This window comes from Polistes canadensis, unplaced genomic scaffold (genome assembly GCF_001313835.1).
Source record: "Polistes canadensis isolate GaletaPanama2010 unplaced genomic scaffold, ASM131383v1 scaffold_67, whole genome shotgun sequence".
Taxonomy (NCBI): Eukaryota; Metazoa; Arthropoda; class Insecta; order Hymenoptera; family Vespidae; genus Polistes; species Polistes canadensis.
Genome location: NW_014569614.1, coordinates 280,827 through 308,818, shown reverse-complemented (window position 1 = coordinate 308,818; position 27,992 = coordinate 280,827). Strand labels below are relative to the sequence as shown.

Genomic DNA, 27,992 nt, shown 5'->3' with positions numbered 1-27,992 from the left:
GTAAGTTTAGCAATGTTCCAAAATATTTGATGTCAACCCATAAATCGATTAAATGATTATCATGCAATAACATATTTTCCACAGTCACGCCAAGTTCCAAAGACCCATGCGATCCGTCTCCATGCGGACCAAACAGTCAATGCCTTAATACCAATGGAAAGGCTAGTTGTTCATGTTTGTTAAATTACAAAGGAGCTCCACCAAATTGTAGACCAGAGTGTGTTGTCAGCACAGAATGCCCTATGAACCGAGCGTGTATAAATAAAAAATGTGTAGATCCTTGTCCTGGTGTATGTGGAGTCGAAGCCCGATGTGAAACCATCAATCATAGTCCGATTTGCAGTTGCGGTAGCGATAAAACCGGAGATTCATTTGTTAGATGCTTTGACATACCTTGTAAGTGATAACCACCGACTACAATTCCAAATTCATAAGATTTCCATGCACTCTTCTAAAAGATTGTGTAATCGTATTTATTTAATCGTAATATATTTTTCTCTTTTAGCGATATTTGATTTTCCGCAACCTGGAAACCCGTGCATACCATCTCCATGCGGACCATTTTCATTATGTCAAAATTATAAAAATTTCCCATCATGTTCTTGTTTGGAAGATTACATAGGTACACCTCCCAATTGTCGTCCAGAATGTTCAATCAATTCTGACTGCATTAGTAACAAAGCTTGCATTAGAAACAAATGCAAGGACCCATGTCCTGGATCTTGTGGAACAAATGCCATTTGTACTGTTATAAATCATACCCCATCTTGCACTTGTCCAAATGGATATTCCGGGGATGCATTTACCAACTGCATTCTTGTTCCAATATGTAAGAGACTTCAAAAATTTCCTTGCAATATGTTTATGAAAATTGATACATTCAATTGTTCTTCACATTGTAACATATTCCAATATTCTACAGTTGGAGTACCCGAATCACCCGACCCATGTCATCCATCTCCCTGTGGATTGAACGCTATATGTAGTAATGGACTTTGTGAATGTATAAATGAATATCATGGTGACCCATATCAAGAGTGTAAGCCAGAATGTATACAAAATCCTGATTGTCCATTCAATAGGGCTTGCATAAATAATAAATGTCTCGATCCTTGTGTTGGCATCTGCGGTCAAAATGCAGAATGCACTGTCGTTAATCATATTCCAACATGTAGCTGTCTCGAACAATATGAGGGTGATCCTTTCAGTATCTGTAAACGTGTACAATGTGAGTCCTTTATTTATTAATCCTAATCATAAAATAATTACCAGACAAAAAATATTCTAATCTAAATTTAAAATATAATCACACAGCCCGTAAAACACCTTGCAATCCTTCACCGTGTGGACCCAATAGTGTATGTCACGAATTCGGAGAACAAGCATCATGCTCTTGTCTTCCTGGTTATATCGGAGTATCACCCAGTTGTAGATCGGAATGCGTTGTTAGTTCCGACTGTGAACAAGACAAAGCTTGTATCAATAATAAATGTCAAAATCCTTGTGAGAATGCTTGTGCTTACAATGCATTATGTTCGGTCCGTAATCATAATGCCATTTGTAGCTGCCCTCAACAATATACCGGTGATCCGTTCGTCAATTGCTTCCGTATGAGTAAGTTTATCTAAACCTTTAAAACATTCTTGACAACCTACCAAGATAAAACAAAGTTTCCTTGAATAGAAAAATAAACAATAATTTTTTGTTAGACCCGCCATACGAAGAACCTTCAAGAAATCCATGCAAACCATCACCATGTGGACAAAATGCACAATGCACAGTATCAACCGAGCAGAAAATTTTATGTTCCTGTTTATCCACTTTCATAGGATCTCCGCCAAATTGTAGACCCGAGTGCACTATAAATACTGATTGTCCAGCCAATCAATCATGCATCAATAAAAAATGCAGTGACCCTTGTGTTGGACTATGCGGTATTAATGCAATTTGCCAAGTTACCCTTCACCAAACTCGTTGTGATTGTCTAGAAGGATATACAGGAGACCCACTTAGAATGTGTTACTTATTTACGAGTAAGAAAAGTTTAACATTTTATTCGTCATGCTACCAGTAATGTAATTTTTATTACATACTATAATATCTTATATATTTCAGTTGAGTTTGTAAATATTGTATAAATGATATTATATGCACAAAATGCATGTTACACTATCGTGTACAATAGCCTTAGATTGTACATATATATATATTACATTTTCAATCATACATTCTCATCAAAAACATTTTTATTTCAATTTATATATTTAATTGACCAAATTTATATTTTAAATATTGCTTTTTAGTACGTGTACAATATTTGTAAAAAAAAAAAGAAAAAAAATGCTTGCTGTTATTATTATTTGTTTTACATAGATTAAGGCAAATTGTGATTAACACATACGTACGTAATTTAATAATAACAAATAACGAATTATTGAATTTTATTGCAGTGTTTGCTCAACCACCGTCGAATTTAAGTCCATGCAGTCCATCACCGTGTGGTTCCAACGCTTATTGTCGAGAAATAAACAACGTTGCTGTTTGCGAATGCATACCAGACTACAGAGGTGATCCTTATCTTAGTTGTCAACCAGAATGTTTATTGAACACCGATTGTCCAAAATCTCAAGCATGCGTCAGAACGAAATGTCAAGATCCTTGCATCGGTACTTGCGGAATTAACGCTATTTGTACGGTATCAAATCACATACCTATCTGTTCCTGTCGATCACCAACCATTGGAGATGCATTCACTCATTGCTTTATACCAGAAGGTAACAATAAAATATATATTTTTAAAATTCAATTCTTAATACAGTTGCAATAATTTCTACAGAAAGAGTACATTTTTCATAATTATTAATTTATATTTCTTATGATTAGAACCAATCAGACCAAATCCATGCCATCCTTCACCATGCGGACCAAATACTATCTGCGAAACGGTACGAGATACAGCAATTTGCAAGTGCCTTCCTAGTATGTTAGGTACACCAACAGATATAAATGGTTGTCGTCCAGAATGCGTCGTTAGTTCTGAATGTCCAGCTGATAAAGCATGCATGAATAACAAGTGCATTAATCCGTGTTCGTTGAATGTATGCGGAATCAAAGCAACCTGCAAAGTACTCAATCATAGTCCATTATGCAGTTGTATTCCTCCATTGATTGGTAATCCATTCATCGAATGTTATCAACAAACTGGTTAGTACATCTCATTATTACTTCATTTAAAGATTTTAACAAATACGAATTTATACTAATCGATATTTATTGCTGTAGAAATCGATCCGTGCAGTTCATCACCATGCAATTATAACGGCGAATGTAAAGTAAGAAATGATGTAGCTTATTGCATTTATCCAGAATGCGTAATAAACTCCGATTGTCCAAGGGAAAAAGTTTGTTTAGCGCAAAAATGTAGGGATCCTTGTATCAATGCGTGCGGAATAGATTCCATCTGTCAGACCATTAATCATAAGCCAGTATGCTCTTGTCCAAGTGGTTTCATGGGTAATCCCTACATAAAATGCACGATTACTACTCAAGAAGGTAAATTATTAATACATATAAATTATATAATTTTATTTATATTACGTGTAAAATGATTAATTAATTATTACAAATTTACAGTGCCGAGTTTGGAATGTACACATAACACCGATTGTACGAACGATAAAACTTGTTCAAATAATAAATGCATAGATCCTTGCAGTGTTCATTCATGCGGTCTCAACAGTCGTTGTTTTGTTCAAATGCACAGATCAATTTGCGTTTGTAATGAAGATTTCACTGGTAATCCTCAACAATATTGTCACAAAAGTATGTATCAGTATTTTAATCGACAACAACAAATAATTCTACACATATTTTGTATATAATACTGTAAATAATCTTAATTTCTTATTTTAGTTGGATGCCGTGGTGACAACGAATGTCCATCGACTCAATCTTGTATAAACAATGAATGCACCGATTCTTGTCAAGTAATGCAGTGTGGTATCAATGCATTGTGTACTGCTGATGGTTATCATAAAGCTCGTTGTTACTGTCCTGACAAATTTTTGGGCAATCCTTATCAATTATGCAAACGTCCAGAATGTATCAGTGATAATGATTGTGCACCATCCTTGGCATGTCAAAATTTACAATGTACAGATCCCTGCTCGTGTCCTTCGACTGCTCAATGTCTCGTTATTAATCATCGACCAAGTTGTCAGTGTCCACCTGGTTATATCGGTGATCCTTATACATCATGCATTTTAGGTAAACATATACTTCTGATTAAGATTAAAATAATCTTATTGAGCCTACACATAGTAAATTATAATTATAAAATATATTTATATCTATAGAATTGGAGAAACCTGTTCCCGAGTGTCAAACTGATGTAGATTGTCCTAGCAAATTGGCGTGTTTCAACGGAATTTGCAAAGATCCATGCACAGAAACTAAACCATGTATCGCTAGTGCCAGGTGCAGTGTCGTAGACACTTTACCAATGAGAACTATGATTTGCGAGTGTCCACGAAACTTCATGGGAGACGCAACGGTTGCCTGTATTCCAGGTATAATCACATTCGCTATTAATAATGACGACAATTATTGTTAAACTTGATTAATGTTTCATTTTTATTCTTCTATTATAGTTGACAAACAAATTGGCGTAGTATGTGTAAGTGATTCGGAATGCAATTCGGATATGGCGTGTTTAAATCAACGTTGCATCAATCCATGCGCTGTTAATCCGTGTGCCACCAACGCAGAGTGTTATGTACAAAACCATCGTCGTATTTGCCAATGTCCTGTAGGACATACTGGTGATCCATTTGTAATATGTTTCGAAGGTAATAAGAATATTAAATATTATAACGTATATCAAATTTATAGAACTTGTTAATAATAATCATAATACGTTTCTTCTAAACAGAAAACAACGCGTTGCCTAAATGTGAATCAAACTCCGAATGTCCGTCTAATAAAGCATGTATGAATCGTTTATGTCAAGACCCATGCTTAAGTAACAGATGTGGATCAAATGCTGAATGTATTGTTAATAGACACCACCCGACTTGCCATTGTCAAGAAGGTTTTGCAGGAAATCCACAAATACAATGTTTCAGACGTAAGTATTATGATATAAATTTAATTCCAATATTAATCATAACGTTTACTAAATAATATTACGTTGTTTTTTTTTTCTATAATTTGCAGCTGAATGCAAAACTGATCGTGAATGTCCTTACGACAAAGCATGCCAGAATGGCAATTGCGTTTCACCTTGTCTTCTTGGTGAAGTTACGTGTGGCCGAGGAGCAGAATGTACAACTGCAGAACATAAAGCTCAATGCGTTTGTCCTCAAGGCAAACAGGGTAATCCATACGTCGCATGTATTTCAACGATATGCCATTACAACGAAGATTGTGCGGATCATGAACTTTGCGACAGATTGAACAGAATCTGTCGACCCGTTTGCGATTCCGAGACATGTGCTGAAACTGCTACTTGCGTTGGCAGAGATCATCAACCAAAATGTATATGTCCTACGGGAACATCGGGAAATCCATACGTTGAATGCAATCGTAAGTTTTTCGATTAATTCAACATACTCATATTCTTATAATAACAGTTTCGATATAATAAATACAATTTTATTTCAGGAATAGAAATTCAACCCGAGTGTCTAGAAGATATAGAATGTCAATCTAACTTGGCATGTATCAATGGACGCTGTCAAGATCCATGCGGACCAACTAACATGTGCACTCAAGATCAAGAATGTAAAGTTTTAAATACTATTCCACTTCGTACGATCATCTGTTTGTGTCCACCTAACACGGTTACGGACATCAACGGGAACTGCGTTAAAATAGGTAATACTTTTGACGTCTAGGATATAGATATGCCAAATTTATTTTTCTAGATTAATATTAATCATATATTTGTCTGATATACAGAATTGATTAATGTCCAATGTCACTTGGATCAAAATTGTAATGACAACGAGAGATGTTTAAATGGACGATGCGTTGAAGCTTGCGACACCATACAATGTGGATATAATGCTCAATGCAAATCAACTTATCATACTGCTACCTGTGTATGTGCATCTGAATTTACTGGCGATGGTTACGTCGAATGCACGAGAGGTATAACAAATTTTCTTTCTTAATTATGAATATAATAAATCAAACATTGTTTAGAACTTGCCCCATTCGATTTTTCGTAAGTTTTACAAAATTATAAATGATATATTTATTATTTCCAGTTACGTTCCTGCCATTACCACCAAATCAACCGGAATGTTATAGCAACAGCGATTGTGCTCAAGACAAACAATGCATTAATTCTCTTTGCTTAAATCCTTGTATTGCTGCTAAACCCTGCGGAAAGAACTCTCTTTGCCATGTAGAAAATCATGATTCTATTTGTAAATGTCCACAAAGTTACATCGGTGATCCTAGAATAAATTGCATACCACGTAAGTTAAACGTTATTAACAAAAAGTATTATAACAAATATTGATTAAAAAATAAATTTAATGTCTTAACTAAAATTATTGTTATAGCTGAAATTGTTACGGAATGTTCGTCCAATAGTGATTGCGCCGGAAATACTGCATGTTTTAACGGTGTCTGTATAAATCCGTGCAACTGTGGACCAAATGCAAAATGCATAGTGGCCAATCATTATCCGTCATGCTTGTGTCCACATGGTTATTCTGGCAATCCACAACTTGGTTGTTTCAAACGTAAGTATTTCTCATAATTATATACATTGATACAGTACGAGTAATAATTTATATGCATTTACAGTTGATTGCGAGTCCGATAACGAATGTAATAATGCAGCAACTTGTTACAATGGACAATGCATTAATCCTTGTCTCCTGGACAACAAATGTGCCATCAATGCGGAATGTTACGGATCTAACCATCGTTCAGCTTGCCGTTGTGGTCCTGGTTACGTTGGAAATCCACAAATACATTGTGAAAGAATAGAATGTAACAACAATTACGATTGTCCGTCGAATCAGGCTTGTAAAAGTGGACGTTGCATTGATCCATGCTTCGAAAATTCTCCTTGCGCCCAAAACGCTCTTTGTTACGTCCAATCTCATCAAGCTTCTTGTCGTTGTCCAGTAAACATACCATCAGGAAATCCATATTCGTATTGTGAACGTTATCCATCCGGTGTTGAAGAAGAACCGGAATGCAGAATCGATGCTGATTGCAGTGATAAATTAGTATGCATCAGAAGTGAATGCATCGATCCATGCCCAGTCTTAAAACCATGTTTAGAAAATGCTCGTTGCGATGTCTTAGACACCGTACCTGTTCGAACCATGACTTGTACATGCCCAGAAGGATGGATCACTCATGTTGATGGAATATGTAGACCAAGTAAGTTGTTAACTTTTTATTTTCGTTAACAATTCGTACGATAATGTTTCTTTGGCTCGTTTTAACTGTGTATACACTTTGTATTTTATAGTACAATTAACAAACATCGGTGCTTGCGTTACAAACGATGAATGTAATGACAACGAAGCTTGCGTGAATAGACAATGCCGAGATCCTTGCAATTGCGGTACCAATGCAATATGTTTCGTAAAAAATCATAAGCCCATATGTTCTTGCAAAGAAGGCTACCAAGGTAATCCTGAAATTTCATGTGTTTCGGTGGAATGCCAACATGACTACGACTGTGCTCAAGATAAATCCTGCAAGAATAATTACTGCGTTGATCCATGCTTACTGACAGATATATGTGGTTTGAATGCCGAATGTTATGTAAGAAACCACGTAGCCGATTGTCGTTGTCGCAAAGGATATTATGGTAATCCTTTGGACAAATGTCGAGTTATTGGTTGTCACAGTAACGGAGATTGTCCTAGCGAGCATTCGTGTATCAACATGCAATGCATAGATCCTTGTCTTCACGACAATCCTTGTTCCTCTCGTGCCGAATGTAAAGTTCTTAATCATATCCCGATCTGTCGTTGCCCATCTCATTATACTGGAAATCCATATATCCTTTGCAAATTGGAAGAACAACCCGAGTGTAGAGAAGACAGCGATTGTCCAGACAAATTAGCATGTTTCAATCACAAATGCGAAGAACCTTGTCCGATCATGCAACCTTGTACTCCGCCATCAGAATGTAGAGTATTACCGACATCTCCTGTAAGAACGATGATTTGTGTTTGCCCAAGTGGATACGTTAGTAGTGGTAGTGGAACTTGTCAACCTACCACACCAATAGTTAAAATCGAATGTACAAAGGATAACGACTGTGCTCATGACAAATCTTGTATCAATGGTATATGTAGAAATCCATGTGCCTGTGGTCCCAATGCAATTTGCAATGTAGTCGATCATAAACCAGTATGTTCTTGTGTCTTGGGCTACGATGGAAGTGCGGACATCGCATGTACCGAAGGTAATATTTATTTACGATCTCTAAATGATAACTTTCAAGTTATTACTATGACTATTTTTGTGTCTCTAATCGTTTATTCTATACTTTAGTCACCAGTTGCCGCACGAATGAAGATTGTAGTGGAACACACGTATGCGTGAGGCATAATTGCATTCCTGCTTGTTCATCGACAACAATAACTTGTGGAAAAGGAGCAGAATGTCGAGCTATAAATCACAAAGCCATTTGCGAATGTCCGCCAGGCTTGAAAGGCAATCCAACAGTATCTTGTGTTTTATTAGGATGCAGAAGCAATACAGATTGTCCTACAAATAAAGCATGCATTAACAATCGCTGCGAAGATCCTTGCACGTCTAACCCATGTACTGGTAAAACTGAATGCAATGTATATAATCATGTTGTCGAGTGTTCTTGTCCTCCAGGATACATTGCTGATTCCAAATCCGGATGTATCCAAGGTAAAACATTACATATTTATAAGAAAACATTAAATAATTTTACTATATTACTGTAGTTACATATTTTTTTTGCCTTATTATAACTATTTTATCGTTTGCTTGCAGAAACTTGTAAAGCGGATTACGAGTGTCCACCACAAACTGCATGCTTCGATGGAGAATGTATAAATCCTTGCGTCAAAATTGCACCTTGCGGCGTAAATGCTATTTGCAAAGTATTAGACACCGAACCAGTCAGAACGATGATCTGCGATACAAGTAATTTATTATATTTTATAATTGTATTTAGTGATACATTCTATTCGGTGTATTATAACATGTATTTATTTTTCTTACAGAAGATATTTGCCCAGTCGAAAAAGGCCAAATACCTGACGAATACGGTAATTGCATTTGTCTACAACATATGGCTAAAGACCAACACGATGTTTGCGTACCGTGTCACGAAGAAACTGGAATGATCATTAATAATAAAGGATATTGTACTTGTGCTTTAGAGAAAGGATTTTTAATAGACGAATATGGTCGTTGCATATGTCCAACTAAAAATGGATACAGAATAACCGCTAATGGATATTGCAAACTCAGTAAGCATACAGTTTTTACATTAAACTATTTCCTCTTTTAATATTATATTAATAAACATTGACATAATATTGCAGTCGGAATAATAGGATGCAAGATAGATGACGATTGCGCAGATAATAGATACTGCGATTTAACAACAAGAACTTGCGAAGATCCTTGCTTAAAATTAATTAATCCTTGTAATGTAAATACAATTTGCAATGTAACGAGACATAAAGCTCATTGCCGTGAGTATAAAAAGAAAACAATCACATTAACATAGATTATATAATATTGTATGGCTAAAATTTGAATGAAATTTTTTTATTATATTCTCTATATAGAAGATTATGTCTCCAAAGAGAAAACACCCAAGACAGATTTCCCAACACCGGACATGGGCGTCAGTTGTTTATCGGACGGAGTTCAAGTTGAAATATATTTGCAAGATCACGAATTTGACGGGGTCTTGTACGTTAAAGGACGCAGCAAAGATGAACAATGTAGACGCGTTGTTTCAATACCCGCTGAAACTATACATAAAACTGATATAATATTTAAAGTTGCGTTCGGCAATTGCGGATTAATACATGTTAACGTAAGTACTTTTTGAGTAAATCTACTTTTTCTGAAATTATTTTAATTATACATTTGTCATTCTTAATATATTTATTATATTATCAATTAAATCAACAGGGACAAGCTAGTTTTATACTCGTTGTTCAGAAACATCCTAAATTAGTAACATACAAAGCACAGGCCTATCACATCAAATGTATCTATCAAACTGGCGAACAAAATGTTACACTTGGTTTTAATGTTTCAATGTTAACTACTGCTGGTACTATTGCAAATACTGGACCACCTCCAACGTGTGTAATGAAAATAGTTACTCAAAACGGAAATGAAATCAATTCTGCCGAAATAGGAGATAATCTTATGTTACAAGTTGAAGTTCAGCCATCATGTATGTATAATTTCTATTTCTTTTTTATACTATACATTTTTCAATAATAATGAATAACTAATTTCTTTTTTTTTTTGTTTTATTTTTCATTATTTCGATCTATAGCAATTTATGGAGGTTTCGCGAGAAATTGTGTTGCCAAAACAATGGAAGATAATATGGAAAACGAATATATCGTGACAGATGAAAATGGATGTGCAACGGATCCAACAATATTCGGAGAATGGGAACAGAATCATGAAACTCAGTCATTGATGGCTAGTTTTAATGCATTCAAGTTTCCCAGTAGCGATAATATCAGATTCCAATGTAACATACGAGTCTGTTTTGGACGATGTCAGCCTGTAAATATTTATTTAATAATTATTCTTATTATTTTTATCTCTGAAATAAATCCTGACAAAAATATTCATAAATAATTAAATATTAATTTTAGGTCAATTGTCGTGGATACAATGCATTTGGTCGCCGTCGCAGAGACGTCGAGGCAGAATCAAACAATACAGCCCTAAGTGTTTCTGACGATTTCGAAGGACAGCTTCGTGAAGAAATAACAATCGAATCTAACTTAATATTTACTTTAGAAAGAAGAGAAGAAAGATTAACAGCAGATCCAGCTGAAGGTATACCATTCAATTATTTATTTAATACAAAGGTGGGCAACTTCTTCGTTTCAAACTATATTCACTCCTCATCATCGATTACTATTCCAATAGATTATCGTGATACCAGTGATCTGTATGTTGCCCACCCCTGATATATTATGCGAGTTCAATAAATTAATCATATAATATTATAATTTTCAGTTCCTTCAGCTCAAAGGGTAGAAGACATTTGTGTTTCCATGGTTGGATTTATCATAGCGTTAGTAATAACAGCACTTTTAGCACTAGTTGCTGTTGCTATTGCTGTTTCATGCTGGTTAATGGCATATAGACGTCAGCCAAAGACTGCTGGACCACTGCCACATCCACCAGAGTTTCCAAATCCTTTGTTCACTACCGAATCGGTAGCTGAACCTTCTCCTGATTATCACTTATAATAAGATCTTCTCTCTTCCTATCTCTTTCTATCTATGTTTCCTTTTTTAGTATAATTATTTTATATATAATATAATTTTATAATCTCTCTTTTTTTTTTATCGCGGAATGCATTTCAGACCACTCTTCCTAACTTGGTCAGTCTTGTATTTCTAAATGCAACTCCTCCAATGACTACTTTTTAGAATATGCTCTCAAGGGTTTACATAATCAGTGTCACTATCTTTCTAAAAAAAAAATAACTTTACTATTACAAAATATGTATTTTCTATTTAAGGTGACGGGATTGCTTTATTATTTTATTCTCTCCCTTTCTTTCTCTCTGTCTCTCTCTCTCTCTCTCTCTCTCTCTCTCTCTCTCTCTCTCTCTCTCTCTCTTTTTCTAGGTCTCTTTCTATGTGTGTATACATGAAACAATTTTATTTTTCATGAGCATCATCCTCTGTATTATTTTTTCTAGTCAGTGGAGGATTTGTTTTATACACAACACATTCACATACACGAAATCGCGAATTTATTTGCGTGTAAAGTCAAACAAAGTAGTTTAATGTAGACTTGTTTTTTTTTATTATTATTATTATTATAAAAATAGACAATTGTATATTTTAACTAATGCCAATTAAAATATATTGCAAATGTTCTTTTTTTTCGATCAAATGGTTCTATAAAAGTGGCGAAATCGCGATGCCAAATAATTGTGCAGATATTGTTAAAATAGTTTTTGACAAATTATTATACATTTAAAATAAAGTACATATATATATATTATATATAATATATATTAGAAGATAAAGACAAAATAATAAGATTAAATAACATTAAACATGTAACATACAAATCACATACGAACACTTGTAAAGTAGTAACATTTGCGATTACAAAATTTAAAAAAACATTTTACAAAATAATTATGCGATATTTATTAAATGCATCCATATTCCATAAAAATATGAATTTCATAATTTAGTATTGTACTTTTAAGTTGTAAGAATTACTATTTTATCACAACATAATCGATCTTTCATTTTTTAAGATACATGCAAATGAAAGAATTGATATTAAGGTAAGTGTGCAAATATATAAAATAATTTTAATTTAATTTAAATTATTTAAATAAATTCTTATACAAGTTTTTTAATATCATCGATAGTTGGTTGACCGTCTAGCGGAGAATTCCATAGCATATGTAACTTACATTAAATACAAAAGCAGTTCATTCAAACACATTTTATAGAAATTATCCTTTAATAACTGCTATTGGCCTCAGTTTAATACACTTTTTCGAGATACCAGCAGAATGGCACGTGTTCACAACATCCGTTACATTTTTATAAGATTCAGGAGCCTCTTCCATAACTAATTTTGGTGAGGCAACTCTAATGGATATACCTAAACTTTCTAATTTATTTAGAACATCTTTGTAATCTAAATTTCTTCGTGATTTGGCCCTAGACAAGGCACGACCCTAAATATATCAAAGAAAAATACAAAATTTAATGAAATTTGTTTTCGTTTAAATAATATTAAAAACAACAGAATAAATTTAAAATATAACTTACAGCTCCATGGCACGTAGATCCAAATGTTTCTTGCATTCCTTGTTCAGTTCCGGTAAGAACATAACTGCATGTTCCCATAGTACCGCCGATTAAAACCGGCTGACCTGTTAACTGATAATCTACAGGAATTAATGGATGATGAGGTGGAAAAGCCCTGGTTGATCCCTTAGTTGAAAGAAAAAAATAAGTTAGTTTCTTTTATCTATTATACAGGGTGTCCCACATAACTCTAGTCACGATTTTTCAAGAACTTGCGAAACCCTGACAAAAAAATACTTTAAACAAAAGTTGATCTGTTTTTGATTGACTATACATTGCAATAAAAAAAAGTTCGACAAAAATTTTGTATACAGGTGCCTCTCTGGGTACTTTGCAGCATACAGATTTGCTGCTTCACGTGCATTCCTTTTACATTCACCAAATATTAGCAACATATCAACCCCCAATTATGTAGAATACCCTGTATATTTATAAGACAAAATATATCATATATTACAACTTACCTTCCTATGAACTAAAAGGGTTTTCGGTTTGCCGTCGACCAAATGTTCTTCAATTTTAGCTACGTTATGCGATACATCGTAAATAACATGCATGTCCAAGTCATCTGGAGAAAGATTAAATTGTTTTGCAAATGCCTATAAATAAAATCAAAAATGAAAAATGTACGCGTAATTGAATTTTTTATTTATATTTATATTTTTGTAGACACAAACCTGTCGAGTAAGAAATGTCATAGAACTTCGATTGACCCATGCAAAATTAGCAGCAGCCGACATTGCTTTTAAATAATCTTGGCCCTCCTGAGATTTAATATGAGCGCAAGCTAATTGTCTATCATTTGTCTCGATATTATCCCTTTTCATAGCTTTCTCCATTTGCACGAGTGCATCTAAAAACGAAAAAGAAAAAGAAAAAGAAAAGAAATGATTATAAGATAAATAATGAAATAAAGTAAAAAATATTTCTCTATTATTAAATTTTTTCTTTCATTCAAATTACCTGTAGCAACTTGATGTCCAAAACCTCTGCTTCCTGAATGAATCATCACACAGATTTGGCCCTTTTGTTCTATACCCATCTTACATGCAGCCCATTTATCATAAATTTCATCTACGACTTGAATCTCAGCATAATGATTACCCGCACCTAATGTACCTAACTAAAATAATATTACTATTATTACAAGGACATCAACCCTTTGCACATCAAGCAATTTGATTATACGTTGGGACGTAGTACAGATGATCTTACGAGTGCAAAGGGCTTATTAATATAGTATTGATGTTATTTTAAAAATTTACCTGAGGAAGACCACGTTTCTTTGCTCTCATTGACACTTTCGAAGGATCAGCATTTAACATTCTACCATATTCTTCGCAATGTTCTTTATCCTCTGCCCAAATGTAGCCTATAATTAACATCAGAATGATAATCTTGATATTCAAATTATTCAACAGACATTTCATTTATTAAATTTTAATGAAATATTTACCTTCTCTCAAAGACCAATCCATACCCATCTCCAATGCCTCTTCTAAATCTTTAGCATTCATTGGTATAATCCCTTTAGATCCGACTCCTACCGGAATATGATCAAACATACTTTGCGCAAGTTGTTCCTATTACATGTAATATTGTATTCAAACATAATTTAACAAATTGGATTATAAAATATATACAAATTATATAATTGAATACCTTAATAGGTAGAACGTCTTCTTGAAACAAATTTGTTCTTAACAAACGTACACCACAATTAATATCAAATCCTACTCCACCTGGTGATACTATTGACTTTGGATCATTTAAATCAAACGCTGCCATATTTCCTGTATAGTAAATTAATATATTATTTCTATGATAAATCATGTAAATAAAAAAGACATTTAGAAAGAAAATACTATACCAATAGCAAAACCATATCCAGAATGAACATCGGGTAACCCAACTGATCTTCCAACAATTCCAGGTAAAGCAGCTACGTTAGCAATCTGTTTCATACCTGGAAGAAAACCTCCAACTGCACCTGGCCTGCATGCATTTTTTAATTCGTCGAACATTAAACGTTCTAACGTATTGTTAACATAAAATATTCCTTCGACCTAAATAATATTCATACTAATTAATTAACTTTACAAACTAAATAGATAAATTTGAATAAAAGTATTTTTTGTAAATGTATACCTTCATATTAGGTTGGAAACCTTTTTTAATTCTCCAAGACCATTGATTTATTTTTTCTAAGTACTTAAGTTCCTCCTGATACTGTCTGACAACCATTTTACTAAAAATCAAATATCAATTAATATAATATTTATAAATTAATTTAATAACTAAATATATGTTAACAATTACGATTAACGAAGAAATGATATTTTTTATGATAATATATTAAACTTACAATAATTAAGTGTGCAATTATAAATTGGAAAATAATTATTTCAATTATTATTTACACGTAAGATCTTTTTTAATAAACTTTTAAAACACCGGTTTGTATCTCGTAAGATAATGCAACGACTACTGAAATTTACTTTGACAGTCTGAAAAAAGTAACCAGTCTTACCATATGTTAAATGTTACCAGATAAAATCAGTGTTACCAAAGAAATTTCTGCGCATGCAATGTAACACTGCATATACTGAATTATCAAATATAATTTTCGTTTAATATTTCATAAATAAATAATTATAAAAAAATACTACATTTAAAATATATTTTTTAAATTTATACATAAGGCAAAAGTATTTTTAAAACACATAATTGACAAGTAAGGTAATAAAAATCGATTGCGATCAAATAATATTTATTTTCTTTAATTCTATTTACAACTACGTGTAATATTTTATCTACTTTGCTTGTAAATGTTATATATATATATTTATAAATTAATTAAATAATTTTATTGTAATGATTTATATATTAAGCATATACGTCACAAATTTCAGTATTTATTTATGACATATCTCATAATTTAAATCGCTCAAAAGCTGTCATTTGCTCGTTGCTGGAAGCAAGTCTTTGTGATAGTAATTTATATAATGTTTTTAAATGCAGAAAATAAAATAATTGAGTATAAAAAGAGATTAAGAAAGAGAGAAAGTTATAGTAATAAAGTACGTATATCAAAACGAGGATATTGTAATATTCCTCTAAAGCTATGATTTGAAAAGATTGTATATATTGTAAACAGTAACAGTGCAAACAATTATTATATATTATGTACTTTATATATATATATATTATATACTATATGCAGATAATTAATTTTGGAAAAGTGTACGAGTAAATTCAATGTAATCCAATGCTCCTGTAATTGGTCTTTCCGTTTTAGGATCAACGTATGCTTTCATACGTGCCACGCAGTAATCAGCCATTTCTTTCGTAAGATTCTGAAAAATTAATAAAAGAAACAAATTACATATAACGATGTAATAAAAATCATTTACAAATTAGAATGAAAGTATACACTTGTATGAAATTCTACGTACGGCATATAATTCTTCCTTCGTTACATATGGCCGATCTGCCGCTGTAATTGCACGGAAGGCATTTTCAATTTCTTCAGAACTCTGTACATTTTCCGTTTCTTTGCTTATCATAAACGCCATGTATTCTTGTAACGAAACGTAACCATCTCTGTTCGGATCTACGATATCTGCGAATAAACAAATTCCATGGTAAATGTGCGATATTATGGAAAACACTGAAATGTAAAAATGATTGTTGTAAATAAGAAATCAACGTACCAAGTATGTTCTCAAATTCTGGATCAGGTTGACCCTCTTCGACCATTGGCAAATCATATCCAAGAGCCCTCAAACATGATTTAAATTCTTGATGATTCAATCGTCCACTCTTATCTTTATCAAAGTGTTTGAACATCATAGAGAATTCTTTAAGAGCGTCTTCAGAAACACCAGATTGATTTCTTGCTTGAATTTGTTGTTCGAGATTATGTTGCATACGCATTCCAAGTTGATCTAATTGATCCCATTGTTGTGCCAATCCGACTGTACTATGTTCGGTATAACGATTATCGAGAATTAGATGTTCTTCCAATATTGCACCGAGGTCCTCGATCTTCTTCAAATCTTGACGACGAGCTCGTACTTCCTGAGTTTTTCTCTGTAATAATTTAATCACGTATATACCAAGATTAATCGTTTTATCTTACAATTAGATATAATCTTGAAATTTTTCTTACAATATTATACATACCTTAGTTGCTTCCAATTGTTGTTCCAAAGAACCGGAACCTTCCATCATAGATGTTCTATAAAATATTAAAAAGATATAATAATCAAAATTATCATGAAATCAATTTTAATTTTAAATAATGAAAATATAAATTATGATATACCTTGTTTCTGCCAACCATTGATGGAACGCATTAGCATGCTTAGCGAATTCTTTTCGTAATTTATCGTTTTCTTCTTGTCGTTGGGCTTCCTTCGCAAGCTCTATATCACGTTCTTTGATAATCTTTTGCAAATTACGCCAGGTATCTTCCAGTGCTTCCATTGTAAACCACGTATACGGATTTGGACCAACATTGAAGCTCTTTATTTGTCTGTCAAGTGCCGCAAGTGCTTGGAAATCAGCTTCAGCAGAAGACAAACTTGCTTGGAATTGAGCATGAGCTTCTCGTAATGCACGGATTTCTTCGATGCTGTTACATCTAACTGGATCGGTTAAATCTTCCTCAGCATTTTCAAACCATGAGTTGAAAGCAGAAGCTTTCTTGGCAAATGTAAGATAAAGTTCCTCGATTTGTCTGAACTGATCTTGCATTCTTAACAATCGCTGTTTACGAGCGTCAGAATCTGCCAAGAGTTTCTGCCAACGAGTGATCACGTCAGCATGACGTTTTTGAATACTCGGAGTTTGATCGTGTCCAGCATCAACGAGCATTTCTTTCAAAGATGTTATATTTTGAATACCCTCGTGTTCAAACGCGTGTAATCCGGCATCGAAAGTTTCCTGCTTGGTTAATAAAGTTTGAACGGTTGATAAATCACGTCCAAACTCTTCTGAACGTACGTGAGTTTCTTTGTCAGCGATCCATGATTCAACGACATCAGCTTTCCACATAAACTGCAAATATGCCGAATTATCATTGAGACGGGTCTTCCTTCTTGCTGCAAGTGCACCAAGTTGTTCCAATTTGTTACGCAATTGCGTACATCTCTGTCCAATAGCATCAGCTCGATGATTACCAGCATTGATCAGTGCCTCCCCAGCTTCACAAATGTCTTTGCAGCGTTCTCCATGAGCAGCGAAATCAGTTTCAAAGGCATCATGTTTCTTTAACAAACCTTGAACAGCAGCCATTGTATCACCGTAGTCTTCTACTGAAAGCAATTGTTGTTTTTCAGTGATCCAAGCTTCTTCTTCTTCAACCTTCGCCAAGAACTGTTGATAAGTCAGAGATTCATCCAATTTTTGTCCTCTATTAGCAGCCAATTGTTTAAGTTCAGACCAAGCTTGATTGAGAAGCTTCAAACGTTGTTCAATCTCATGTGCACCCAAGTTAGATACATCCATCAATTTTTCACCTGCCTCTTGAACTGCTTGAATAGCAGGTTCGTGACTACCAAGTTCAGCTTCTAATCTCTTATGCTTCTTCTTAAGATTCTGTACGCCTGTTAAGTCACGACCATAATCGTCAGATCCAACCAATAATTTCTTCTCTTTGATCCAAGATTCTTCATCAGCGATGTCACGGAAGAATTGATGCAAAGTATTAGCTTCGTTTAATCTCGCTTGTCTATGAGCAGCAAGATTTCTGATACGTTCGTATCGTTCGTTTATGCTCTGTCTCTTTTCTTGAATACCAGTTGCATCGAATTGTCCACTTTCAATGAGAGAATCAGCTTGAGCATTCATATCCTTGATTCTTTCTTCGTGAGCCTGAATATCCGCTTCGACCAATTGATGTTTCTTCATCAAATTTTGCACAGATGCCAAATCTTTGCCAGCATCTTCAGAAGTTAATAAACTTTCAACTTCGCCAAGCCAAAAATCTAAATCTTTAACTGCCGCAATGTATGTACGTTGCTTGTTGGCTTCTTTCAATTTCATGGATTTTTCTGTAGTCTTTTGGGTCAAGTATTCCCATTGATCGGCAATAGATGCTAATCTCTTTTGAACCGCATCTTCTGAGCCCGCACATTGATGTTTCTCTATCAAATTTCCTCCCATTGCTAGAACCGACTGAATTCTGTCAGCATTAGCTGCAAGTTCGGCTTCGAATGCTTGATGTTTCTGATGTTTCGACTGTATATTAGCGGGATCTTTGTAATTTTCTTCCGTGGCTAATTGCAATTTTTCGGCTATCCAATTTTCTATTTCATCGGCGTCTCGAGAGAATTGTTGAAGAGTCTGAGATTCTCCTAGTTTCGATCGTTTTTCTATAAGAGCGTCTTTCAAATCTTTCCAGCGATCCAACACTTGACAACGTTTATCGTCTATGGGTTTGGCTGCGTAATGTTCAGCTGCTATCAATTGATCGGCCAAAGTTTGTAAAGTACCGATTTTCTCTTCGTGCGCATTTATAGCTTTATCGAAATCTTCGTGTTTTTTGATCAATGCCTCAACGTTATCGTTGCTGTCAACAGTATCCGCACTTTTCAGGAAAGCTTCTCGTGCGCTCATCCAATTTTCTGCCTGTTCACAGTCTCTGCAGAATAATTGTAGTTCCAAATTCTGATCTAATTGCATGCGTCGTTGAATCCAAGCCTTTTCTAATTCTTGACGAGCTTCAGCCATTGATTCTAATTTCTCCTGGATTTCTACACTGGCGTAATGACTCGATTGCAATAATTGTTGGCCAAATAATTCAAATGCCTGGAACGTTCCAGCCCTGGCATCGATTTCCATTCGGTGTTCCTGTAAATTAATATTACAAATTAAATTAATCAAATGATATTGAAAAAATATCTTTGCTTAAAAAAAGAACCCTGCATTTTTTCTGTATCTTCATATATATATGAAACGCATAATGATATTGTTATGTATCATTTCAATCCACTCAATAATAAATACTATAAGCAACAAAAAACTAATAAGCTAAAAATTATTGAGATGGTTAATGAGCTAATATTTTCACGGACAAAAAAACCCGATCGCTTTTTTCTTATTCCAATGAGCTTTGATATTATAAGATATATGAGTGACAATTAATTTAACGCATTTAACAGTGAACGATCTAGTGGGACTACGAGGAATTAAATATTTTCTGATAGAATAAACAATAAAAGAAGTTTACCTGATGACGTTCGAGCAATGCCTCAGCTCCTGTAACGTCCGACGCGAGTTCTTCGGAAGCAACAAGACCCATCATCGAATTGATCCATGCCATCAAATCGCGATAATCGCTGAGGAACCGTTGCAAGTCATAAGAGTCCAATAATTTTTCTTTTCTACTATTGGCTTTAGCTGTAAGTTGAGTCCATTCCTCGTTAATTTCTTTTTGTTTAGCATAAGTTTGTTCAGCAGTTTCCGGATGAGATTGCATCAAACGATTCGCTGTTTCATCCAACTGTTTTATTTTATCTCCAAGGGCTGCCAAGTCTCTTTCTAACCCTTCGTGTTTACGTTGCAATGCTTGTACGCTACGCAAATCTTTGCCAAGATCGTCATTGTTCAAAGCCGCATCCTTCTCACGAATCCAATCTTTTGTTTCGTCAACGTCACGATGGAAACGTTGTACTTCGTGAGCAGAACCTAATTGACTGGCTCGTTCAGCCGTAAGTGTTTGCAGACTCTTCCATTTTTCATTCAAATCTTGTATTTGCGTTTGAATCTTTAACGCAGCTTCCGTCTGTCCCAGGCTCATCAGTTGTACAGCAATCTCGTTCATTTCAGCGAGACGTACCTCGTTAGCTTTCAGATCAGCCTGGAAATCGTCGAATTTCTTTTGCATCACTTCTACTTGTTCTAAATCTTCACCAACGTCCTGCACTTGAGCATGATTCTCTTTGTCCTTTATCCACGTTTCTAATTCGGCGGCTTCTCTTACAAGAACATAAGCCTTAGCAGTTTCGTTCAATTTAACTTGACGTTCTCGTGCCAATCTCAAAAGGTCATCGTACTGTCCTTCAATCTGTGCTTGCCTTGCTGCAATTGAACTTTGCTCTCTTGCTAAATTCTGTTGAGAAGCACTCAAGCCTGCTTCTGGTTCAACACGTTTGACATATGCAGCTGGTACAAAACCTTGGCGATCATTCACTTCTACTTTCCACCAATCTTTATTATTAGAATTAAGAAGAGTCAAGGTATCACCTTTCTTCATGGATACTTCTCTCGGTGATTTTTCTGCATAATCGTACAATGCGACGACGCATTCTTTACCAGTTATATCAATCGTAGGAGTTTCTTGTTGACGACAAGAAGCCGCTTGTTCGCGTAATGCAGTTATAGTACTAGCAAATGCTTCTAGGTCACTAACGAGAGCTTCGTGTTTCTTTAACAAAGCCTCGGAACTGTCCTCATCCTTACCGTAATCAGCATTCATTACTATGGGTCTTTTTTCTTTCATCCAAGATTCAGCTTCATTGGCATCAGCGAAATACTGATGGGCCTGCAGTGAATCGTCAAGATCATTTTTACGTTGCCGTGCTTTCTCTTTCAATTGTCCCCAATGTTCATCTAAAGCTGCTAGACGTTGACTAATCTCTCCAGATGCGAAATGACCATCTTGCAACATAGTTGAGCCTGCTTGGCATACAGCAGCTACTCGTGGCTCGTGATTATTGATTTCTGCCAGGACAGCTTGATGTTTCTTTTGCAAATTCTGAACCCCAATAAGATCACGTCCACGATTAGTGGATGCGGCAACTGGTTCTTTTTCACGAATCCAAGCTTCCTCATCTTCGATATCTCGGAATAATTGTTGGACTTGTAAGGAGTCTAGAAGTCTCTGTTTTCGAATACTCATGGGTCTTTGCAAGGCTGAATAACGTGTTTGCAATTGGTCCTGTTTGGATTTGATGTTGTCTGCATCAAAGTGTCCTTGCTTAACAAACTGTTCTGCAGCCTGTGCAATACTATCAATTCTATCTGCATGTGATGTTACATCAGCTTCCAAGAGAGCATGTTTTTTTTGTAAGTTTTGAACACTGGTCAAATCTTTTCCATAATCTTCCGACATGAGTTGTCCTTCAACCTCCGAAAGCCATAATTCGATATCTTCAACCGTACGATTAAATTGTTGTTGCTGAGAGGCTTCTTGTAATTTCGCACCTTTCTTTTCTGAAGCATGTGCTAAACTTTCCCATAATGATATAATTTCTTCCGTACGAGTACGAATGCGATCACTGGCGTAATGATTATTTCCTATCAATTCCTCTCCAGTTGCTACCAATTCTTCCATACGAGTTTTATTGGCGTTCAATTCTTGTTCGAAATTCTGATGCTTCTGAACTTTTCCATTAAGATTAGTTGGATCCAAGTAACTGTCGTCGGTAGCAAATTTAAGTTTCTCATTAATCCAGCCTTTCGTTTCATCGCAATCACGTTCGAATTGTTGTAATTTGTATGCATCTTCTAAACGATGTCTTCGTTGGGCAGACTTGTCGAGAAGTATGGCTCTCCTTTCTAATAACATTTGTCGTCGCTGGGCAACATCATCTGCTGCATAATGTTCTCCCTCGATTAACTTTCCAGCAAACTCGTCTAATACTTTAATCTTTTCTTCTTGAGCTGCCAATGATTTATCAAAATCTTCGTGTTTCTTTATAAGAGCCTCTACGCTGTCAAGAGAGTCACCTAAATCTTCATTAGCTAAAAATGCTTCCTGTTTTGCCATCCAAGCATCAGCCTGTTCTGTATCTCTGTAAAATAATTGTAAATCCATACACTGTTCGTATAAGATACGACGTTTCTCCCACAAACTAAGAAGGGATGCTTTATCTTCTGCAAGTGACTCCAATTTACGAGCAACTTCTTCAGCTGCATAATGTTTCTTCTCCAAAAGTTTATTACCAGCCATAATTGTAGAATCAAAACTATCAGCTCTGGCATCTATCTCTCCTTTGTGTTCCTGATGTCTCTCCAAAAGTGCTTCAGCCCCAGCCACATCTTTGGCAAGTTCATCCGCCGAAATAATTGCGCGCATATCATTCATCCAAGAAACTAAATCTCTATAATCAGCCAAGAAACGATGCAAATAATACGACTCGTCGAGTTTCAAACGTCTTTCTTTAGCCTTCGCAGTTAAACATTCCCACGATTGAAGGATTTCTGCTCTCTTAGATTGTATTTGTTTGGAATGATCTGCCTGGTGAATAGCTGCCAAACGATCCGCTTCTGCTCCTAATGTATATACCTTATCTTCCAAAGCTGCAAGATCACGTTCAATACCTTCATGTTTGCGTTGAAGTGTCTGCACGCTTGCAAGATCACGTCCAAAGTCATCGGATGACAATACAACATCTTTTTCTGCGATCCAAGCCATCGTTTCATCAGCATCTCTATTAAATCTCTGAATTTCATGCGCTCCAAATAATTTCTCTTGTCTCAAGATAGCAAGTTGTTTCAATCTTTGCCATGATTCGTTCAATTCCTCTTTTCTACGTAAAATGGTATCGCGTTCTGGATGACCGTCTAAAAGAAGTTTGTCTGCAATTTCGTTAACTTCTGTTACTCTATATTCTTGACTTGCCATGTCTTTTTGGAATTCATCGAATTTCCTTTGTAATACTTCAACATGTTCTAAATCATGTCCAAACTCATCGGTGGTTACAAACGCTTCCTTATCATGGATCCAAAACATAACTTCATCGCAGTGTCTGATAAATTGGACAAGTACTAAAGCTTGTTGCAATTTCAATCCCTTGTCGGCTAATCGTGATAATAATAACTCCCATAAGCTGTGAAGTTCCTCTGTAAAAATTCAAAGTATATAACAAATAGGTATTTCAAAGTATATCGTTAATCATGATTTATAGTAGAGAAGTCAGCTATCTATATTTACCTAATCTTTTACGAATAACATCGCTAGCAAAGTGATGTTGCGCTATCATCTCAGAACCAGTATTATCAAGTAACACGATAGCATTGGAATGAGCAGCGACTTCTGCTTCGAATGCTTGATGCTTTTGAATCTTGGCTTGCAAATTAGTTGGATCTTTATAACTTTCATCTGATGCTGCTTGTAACTTTTCATATATCCATCCCTCAAGTTCATCCGCATCTCGCTTAAAATACTAAAAGCAAACCAAATAATTCGGTCATTAAAAAAATACAAAAATAAGGACATCAATTGTATATCATATCTTAGGTAAGAAAAATAAATCTTGTAAATAATTAAAAATATCATATTACTTGAAAGCGACGGGAGTCCTCGAGTTTGTCTCGTTTGCTACGAGCCTCCGCCTTGAAATTAGCATAACGTCCAAGAACTTGTTCACGTCTTTCTTGAATATCTTCCGGATTTTCCAGAATTTTCACTTCCTTCGGTGTTATCTGATCCATCTTTGTAAAATTCTTTAAACGTCGTCAAACGTCTTTAAAAATGGATATCCACTTGCGGCCAAGATGGCCGTAGGGTGTGGCTGTTAACTCGTTCTTTCTCTTCAAAAATCGACAATTCCCTTATCTGAAAAGTAATTATTGTTAACAATATAGATTCACATAACTTCTATACTTTCTTTTATTTAATTTATTTCTACGAATGATGAATAATATCGAATAAGAATACGCACTTTCTTCGTACGCTCCAATAACTCGGTTAGATCCGTTACTGATGCGCTCTTTCTGCACAGTGACGTTTCGAGGAAACACGTAACGGTGCGGCTGATACGTGATTGGTCGATTTATTTCCTACTTTACCAATCTAACCTTACCTTAGTTCAATAGGTCAAATACACATTGCTTGAATCTCTCTTTACATATATATATATATATATATATTAGAATGTATATGACATATATATAGAAGATGCATACACGTACATACACAACATGCAATCATGATTATGACGTTACGTTTATCTTTGAAACTTACGTCATGTACCTAAACATATATATATGGTGTTTCCGAAATAAGATGATAATATTTACTTTAATCGCGTTTTTTAATTGGATTATAATGTCTTGCTCACTTAAAATATTGATGTGATATTTATATATAATTTATGATAGTAAGTTTCCTTTAAGTTATTTAGAAACATTATATATGCAAATATTTAATGTTCTTCAAAAATGTAAGTATATTTATAGATAAGATAGTATATATATATTTTTTTAAATATTAAAGCGTTGGACGAATCAAAGCGAAGAAGCGATAAATGTTGAATTTCGCGCGGAAATATTCAAATTTGCAGGTGATAATATAAGGAATTTTTATGATAGTTGTTTATTTATACTTTAAACCCTTAACTTACACATAATAGAGAGAGAAATAGATAATTAAAAATTAGGCACGAGTCACTGTTACGTTATGGTACAATAATCTTTTATTAAATTTCACCTACAAACAACGAATCACAGAACGTTACATTAGAGTTCCTTACATCAATCCATCGTGTCTTCATAATATTTTACAGGTAAATAATTATATATTTATCCCTATTACAGTAAAATCTTATTCGTTAAAATATCTTGTAGCGTAGTCAATCATTATGTGTGTATATATATAAATTTAATTCACCTAAAAATATGATTTTTTGTTGTAGTGTTTTCATTCATCGTTTATAAGTGTCTGCTATCATGTATACAAGTGGTACGTTAGGTATAGGTACTTGCTTTTGTCCATTGTACTCTGATATTTTTTTTATTCTTCCCCTTCATCTTCTATTTTTTATTAATTTTTGTATGAATACGCATATTATATATATTCAATGGTTCCGTATTGTATAGAAAAATGATTATTTCAAAAATCTTCATACGTCAAAAGACCTTTTATTCGTCGACAAAAATTTATTTCATTAAACGAGGATAGTACTAACGTTTCTTTAATTTATTTATCTTCTTCATCTTTAAGTACCTGGACAAAGTAATGGTATTACAATATAAATCGCTAAAAGTTTTATGTTTTATTCTTTTTTTTTCTTTTCATATTTTCTCTACCTACCTCTTCCCTTTCTTTCTTTCTTTCTTTCTTTCTTTCTTTCTTTCTTTCATTCTTTTTTCATTTTTTTTTTTTTGTTAAAAGGCAACATGTCTTTGTTAATACAAAAAGGCAATTTGCTTTGTATCATCGGTATATACGGCGTCCCCCAACGAACATTTATGTGATTTTTTTTTTTAAATGATACTGAAATATATTTTGTTTCAAAGTGGCAAATGTAAGGGACCATTTTACAGGCATTATTGGCAGCACTGGATCACTTTATGTATATATATGTATGTGTATGTATACGCGTGTGTGTATATATGTGTTTTTGTTTCACTGTATTCCACATATCTTCTTGAAAATATTCCATTCCAACGTTAATCGTTAACGACTTATGTAGAACTTCAGAGAGCATTTTTGTCTTAACATTTTGCACAACATACTCTCTGATTTGTTACAGTTATTTATTTATTTATTTATTTATTTATTTATTTATATATATAATTTTTTTTTCACTTCCCATTGTCTTGCGCAGTCACGAAGAATATTAAACTAGCACATACTATTCTTTTCTTTCTTTCTTTCATTCTTTTTTTTTTTATTTGTTGGTTTATATCTTTCGTAAGTAATATCCTCTCTCAACGAATCCTTATGTACAAAAAACTTATTTAATATACAGAATACACTTGCACTCATACGTACGTCACCGCCGCCATCATCGTAGGGGCGTCCAATAAATTAAATTTTTATTCTCTAAATTATTATTATTATTATTATTAATATTATTATTATTATTATTACTATTATTATTATTATTGTTATCATTATATTATCTTATCTTATAATATTATTAATTAATTATCCTAACATTATTATCCTTAACGTTAACATTATTTTTCTTCTTCTTCTTCTTCTTCTTATTATTATTATTAATAATAATATTATATTCCTTATTATACACTTTCCCCTTTCCCGAACTTTAGAAAGGTTCATCTACAATTACAAAAAAGTACGATGTCCTCGATTTCTACTACTTGAGCAGTAGTAGTAGTAGTAGTAGTGAGTATGAACAAATCGGCGAGTGTGCGTTAAATAGCTACAATTCGAAGTATTTTATTTGTTATATCATCGAATATACGAATAATCGACGATTAATTACAAATTACAATCAACATTCGCAATGTACTATACATCGGTATAAAAAGAAATCATATACATATGTCAGCGTTAAATTGTATAATTCAGTTAAATCGTGATCACTGTAGTTATTTCATGGTTTTAAGAATTTTCATGAATTTACGAATTTTACGCTTTAACACTAACATATATGTATATATATATATATATGAAAAAAAGTTCAAAACGTTTAGACGTTTTATAGATAAAATTCGAGACATCGTACGAGACGGTGAAGCATTTTTAACTTCCACATTTATCACCCTTCCTATTCCGTACTCTTACACGTACACACCTGCATATCAACGCAACGGAAAATCGTCTCTCTCGTAGACTCATTAACTTCCCTCTTTAACTCTGCCCCCCCCCCGATTCCCACCCATGATTTGCTCTACATAACATACAATATATATATTCATATAATATATATAATATTCAATAATATTTATATGTATATATATATATATATTTTTTTTTTTTAATTATTTATTTATTTATTTATACTTAAGATATACATATTTTTTGTTTTGTTTTTTTATATATATATACACTGATGTTTAAATGTCTCTCCGTTTCAATAATATTTATGAATCAGTAACACTAGGTTTTTGCTAAATAACATTCTTGGACCTCATTTGTATATAGCCAGCACCTTACGTTGTTGAACCTTCAGCTCGAACGGAAGAGTTATCCATCCCTTCGATTATATTTAAAAAAAT

The 27,992-nt window shown here is 34.0% G+C and overlaps 3 protein-coding genes across 3 annotated transcripts in view; 1 reads left to right on the top strand and 2 right to left on the bottom strand.

Moving 5' to 3' along the window:
• LOC106786167 overlaps window positions 1–11,766 on the top strand; it is a 76,098-nt gene extending 64,332 nt beyond the window's left edge. Inside the window, 29 exon segments of the mRNA XM_014747277.1 lie at window positions 85–441; window positions 530–829; window positions 923–1,228; window positions 1,315–1,614; window positions 1,710–2,033; window positions 2,451–2,774; window positions 2,884–3,204; window positions 3,283–3,552; window positions 3,634–3,822; window positions 3,913–4,266; window positions 4,356–4,568; window positions 4,650–4,847; window positions 4,931–5,125; window positions 5,215–5,583; window positions 5,662–5,874; window positions 5,959–6,150; window positions 6,270–6,482; window positions 6,570–6,752; window positions 6,817–7,404; window positions 7,496–8,443; window positions 8,533–8,901; window positions 9,007–9,159; window positions 9,240–9,488; window positions 9,564–9,716; window positions 9,813–10,066; window positions 10,165–10,435; window positions 10,541–10,779; window positions 10,872–11,058; window positions 11,242–11,766. Coding sequence (XP_014602763.1) covers window positions 85–441; window positions 530–829; window positions 923–1,228; window positions 1,315–1,614; window positions 1,710–2,033; window positions 2,451–2,774; window positions 2,884–3,204; window positions 3,283–3,552; window positions 3,634–3,822; window positions 3,913–4,266; window positions 4,356–4,568; window positions 4,650–4,847; window positions 4,931–5,125; window positions 5,215–5,583; window positions 5,662–5,874; window positions 5,959–6,150; window positions 6,270–6,482; window positions 6,570–6,752; window positions 6,817–7,404; window positions 7,496–8,443; window positions 8,533–8,901; window positions 9,007–9,159; window positions 9,240–9,488; window positions 9,564–9,716; window positions 9,813–10,066; window positions 10,165–10,435; window positions 10,541–10,779; window positions 10,872–11,058; window positions 11,242–11,477 — 8,468 coding nt within the window. The 3' untranslated portion in view covers window positions 11,478–11,766.
• A 789-nt stretch (window positions 11,767–12,555) lies between these two features.
• Window positions 12,556–15,575, bottom strand: LOC106786206 (tRNA-splicing ligase RtcB homolog). The gene is made up of 11 exons (XM_014747346.1): window positions 15,439–15,575; window positions 15,222–15,321; window positions 14,944–15,139; window positions 14,736–14,866; window positions 14,530–14,656; window positions 14,339–14,445; window positions 14,037–14,196; window positions 13,751–13,926; window positions 13,538–13,672; window positions 13,035–13,199; window positions 12,556–12,940 (listed from the first exon to the last, which is right to left on the bottom strand). The coding sequence occupies exons 2-11, from the start codon at window positions 15,315–15,317 to the stop codon at window positions 12,713–12,715; spliced, it is 1,521 nt and encodes a 506-aa protein (XP_014602832.1). The 5' UTR covers window positions 15,318–15,321; window positions 15,439–15,575; the 3' UTR covers window positions 12,556–12,712.
• A 256-nt stretch (window positions 15,576–15,831) lies between these two features.
• Window positions 15,832–24,833, bottom strand: LOC106786190 (spectrin alpha chain). Its single transcript, XM_014747323.1, has 9 exons — window positions 24,746–24,833; window positions 24,366–24,639; window positions 24,016–24,247; window positions 20,308–23,924; window positions 17,401–19,928; window positions 17,259–17,313; window positions 16,787–17,165; window positions 16,529–16,695; window positions 15,832–16,429 (listed from the first exon to the last, which is right to left on the bottom strand). Exons 2-9 carry the CDS (start codon window positions 24,513–24,515, stop codon window positions 16,301–16,303), a joined length of 7,257 nt encoding a protein of 2,418 aa, XP_014602809.1. The 5' UTR covers window positions 24,516–24,639; window positions 24,746–24,833; the 3' UTR covers window positions 15,832–16,300.
• Window positions 24,834–27,992: the final 3,159 nt, after the last annotated feature.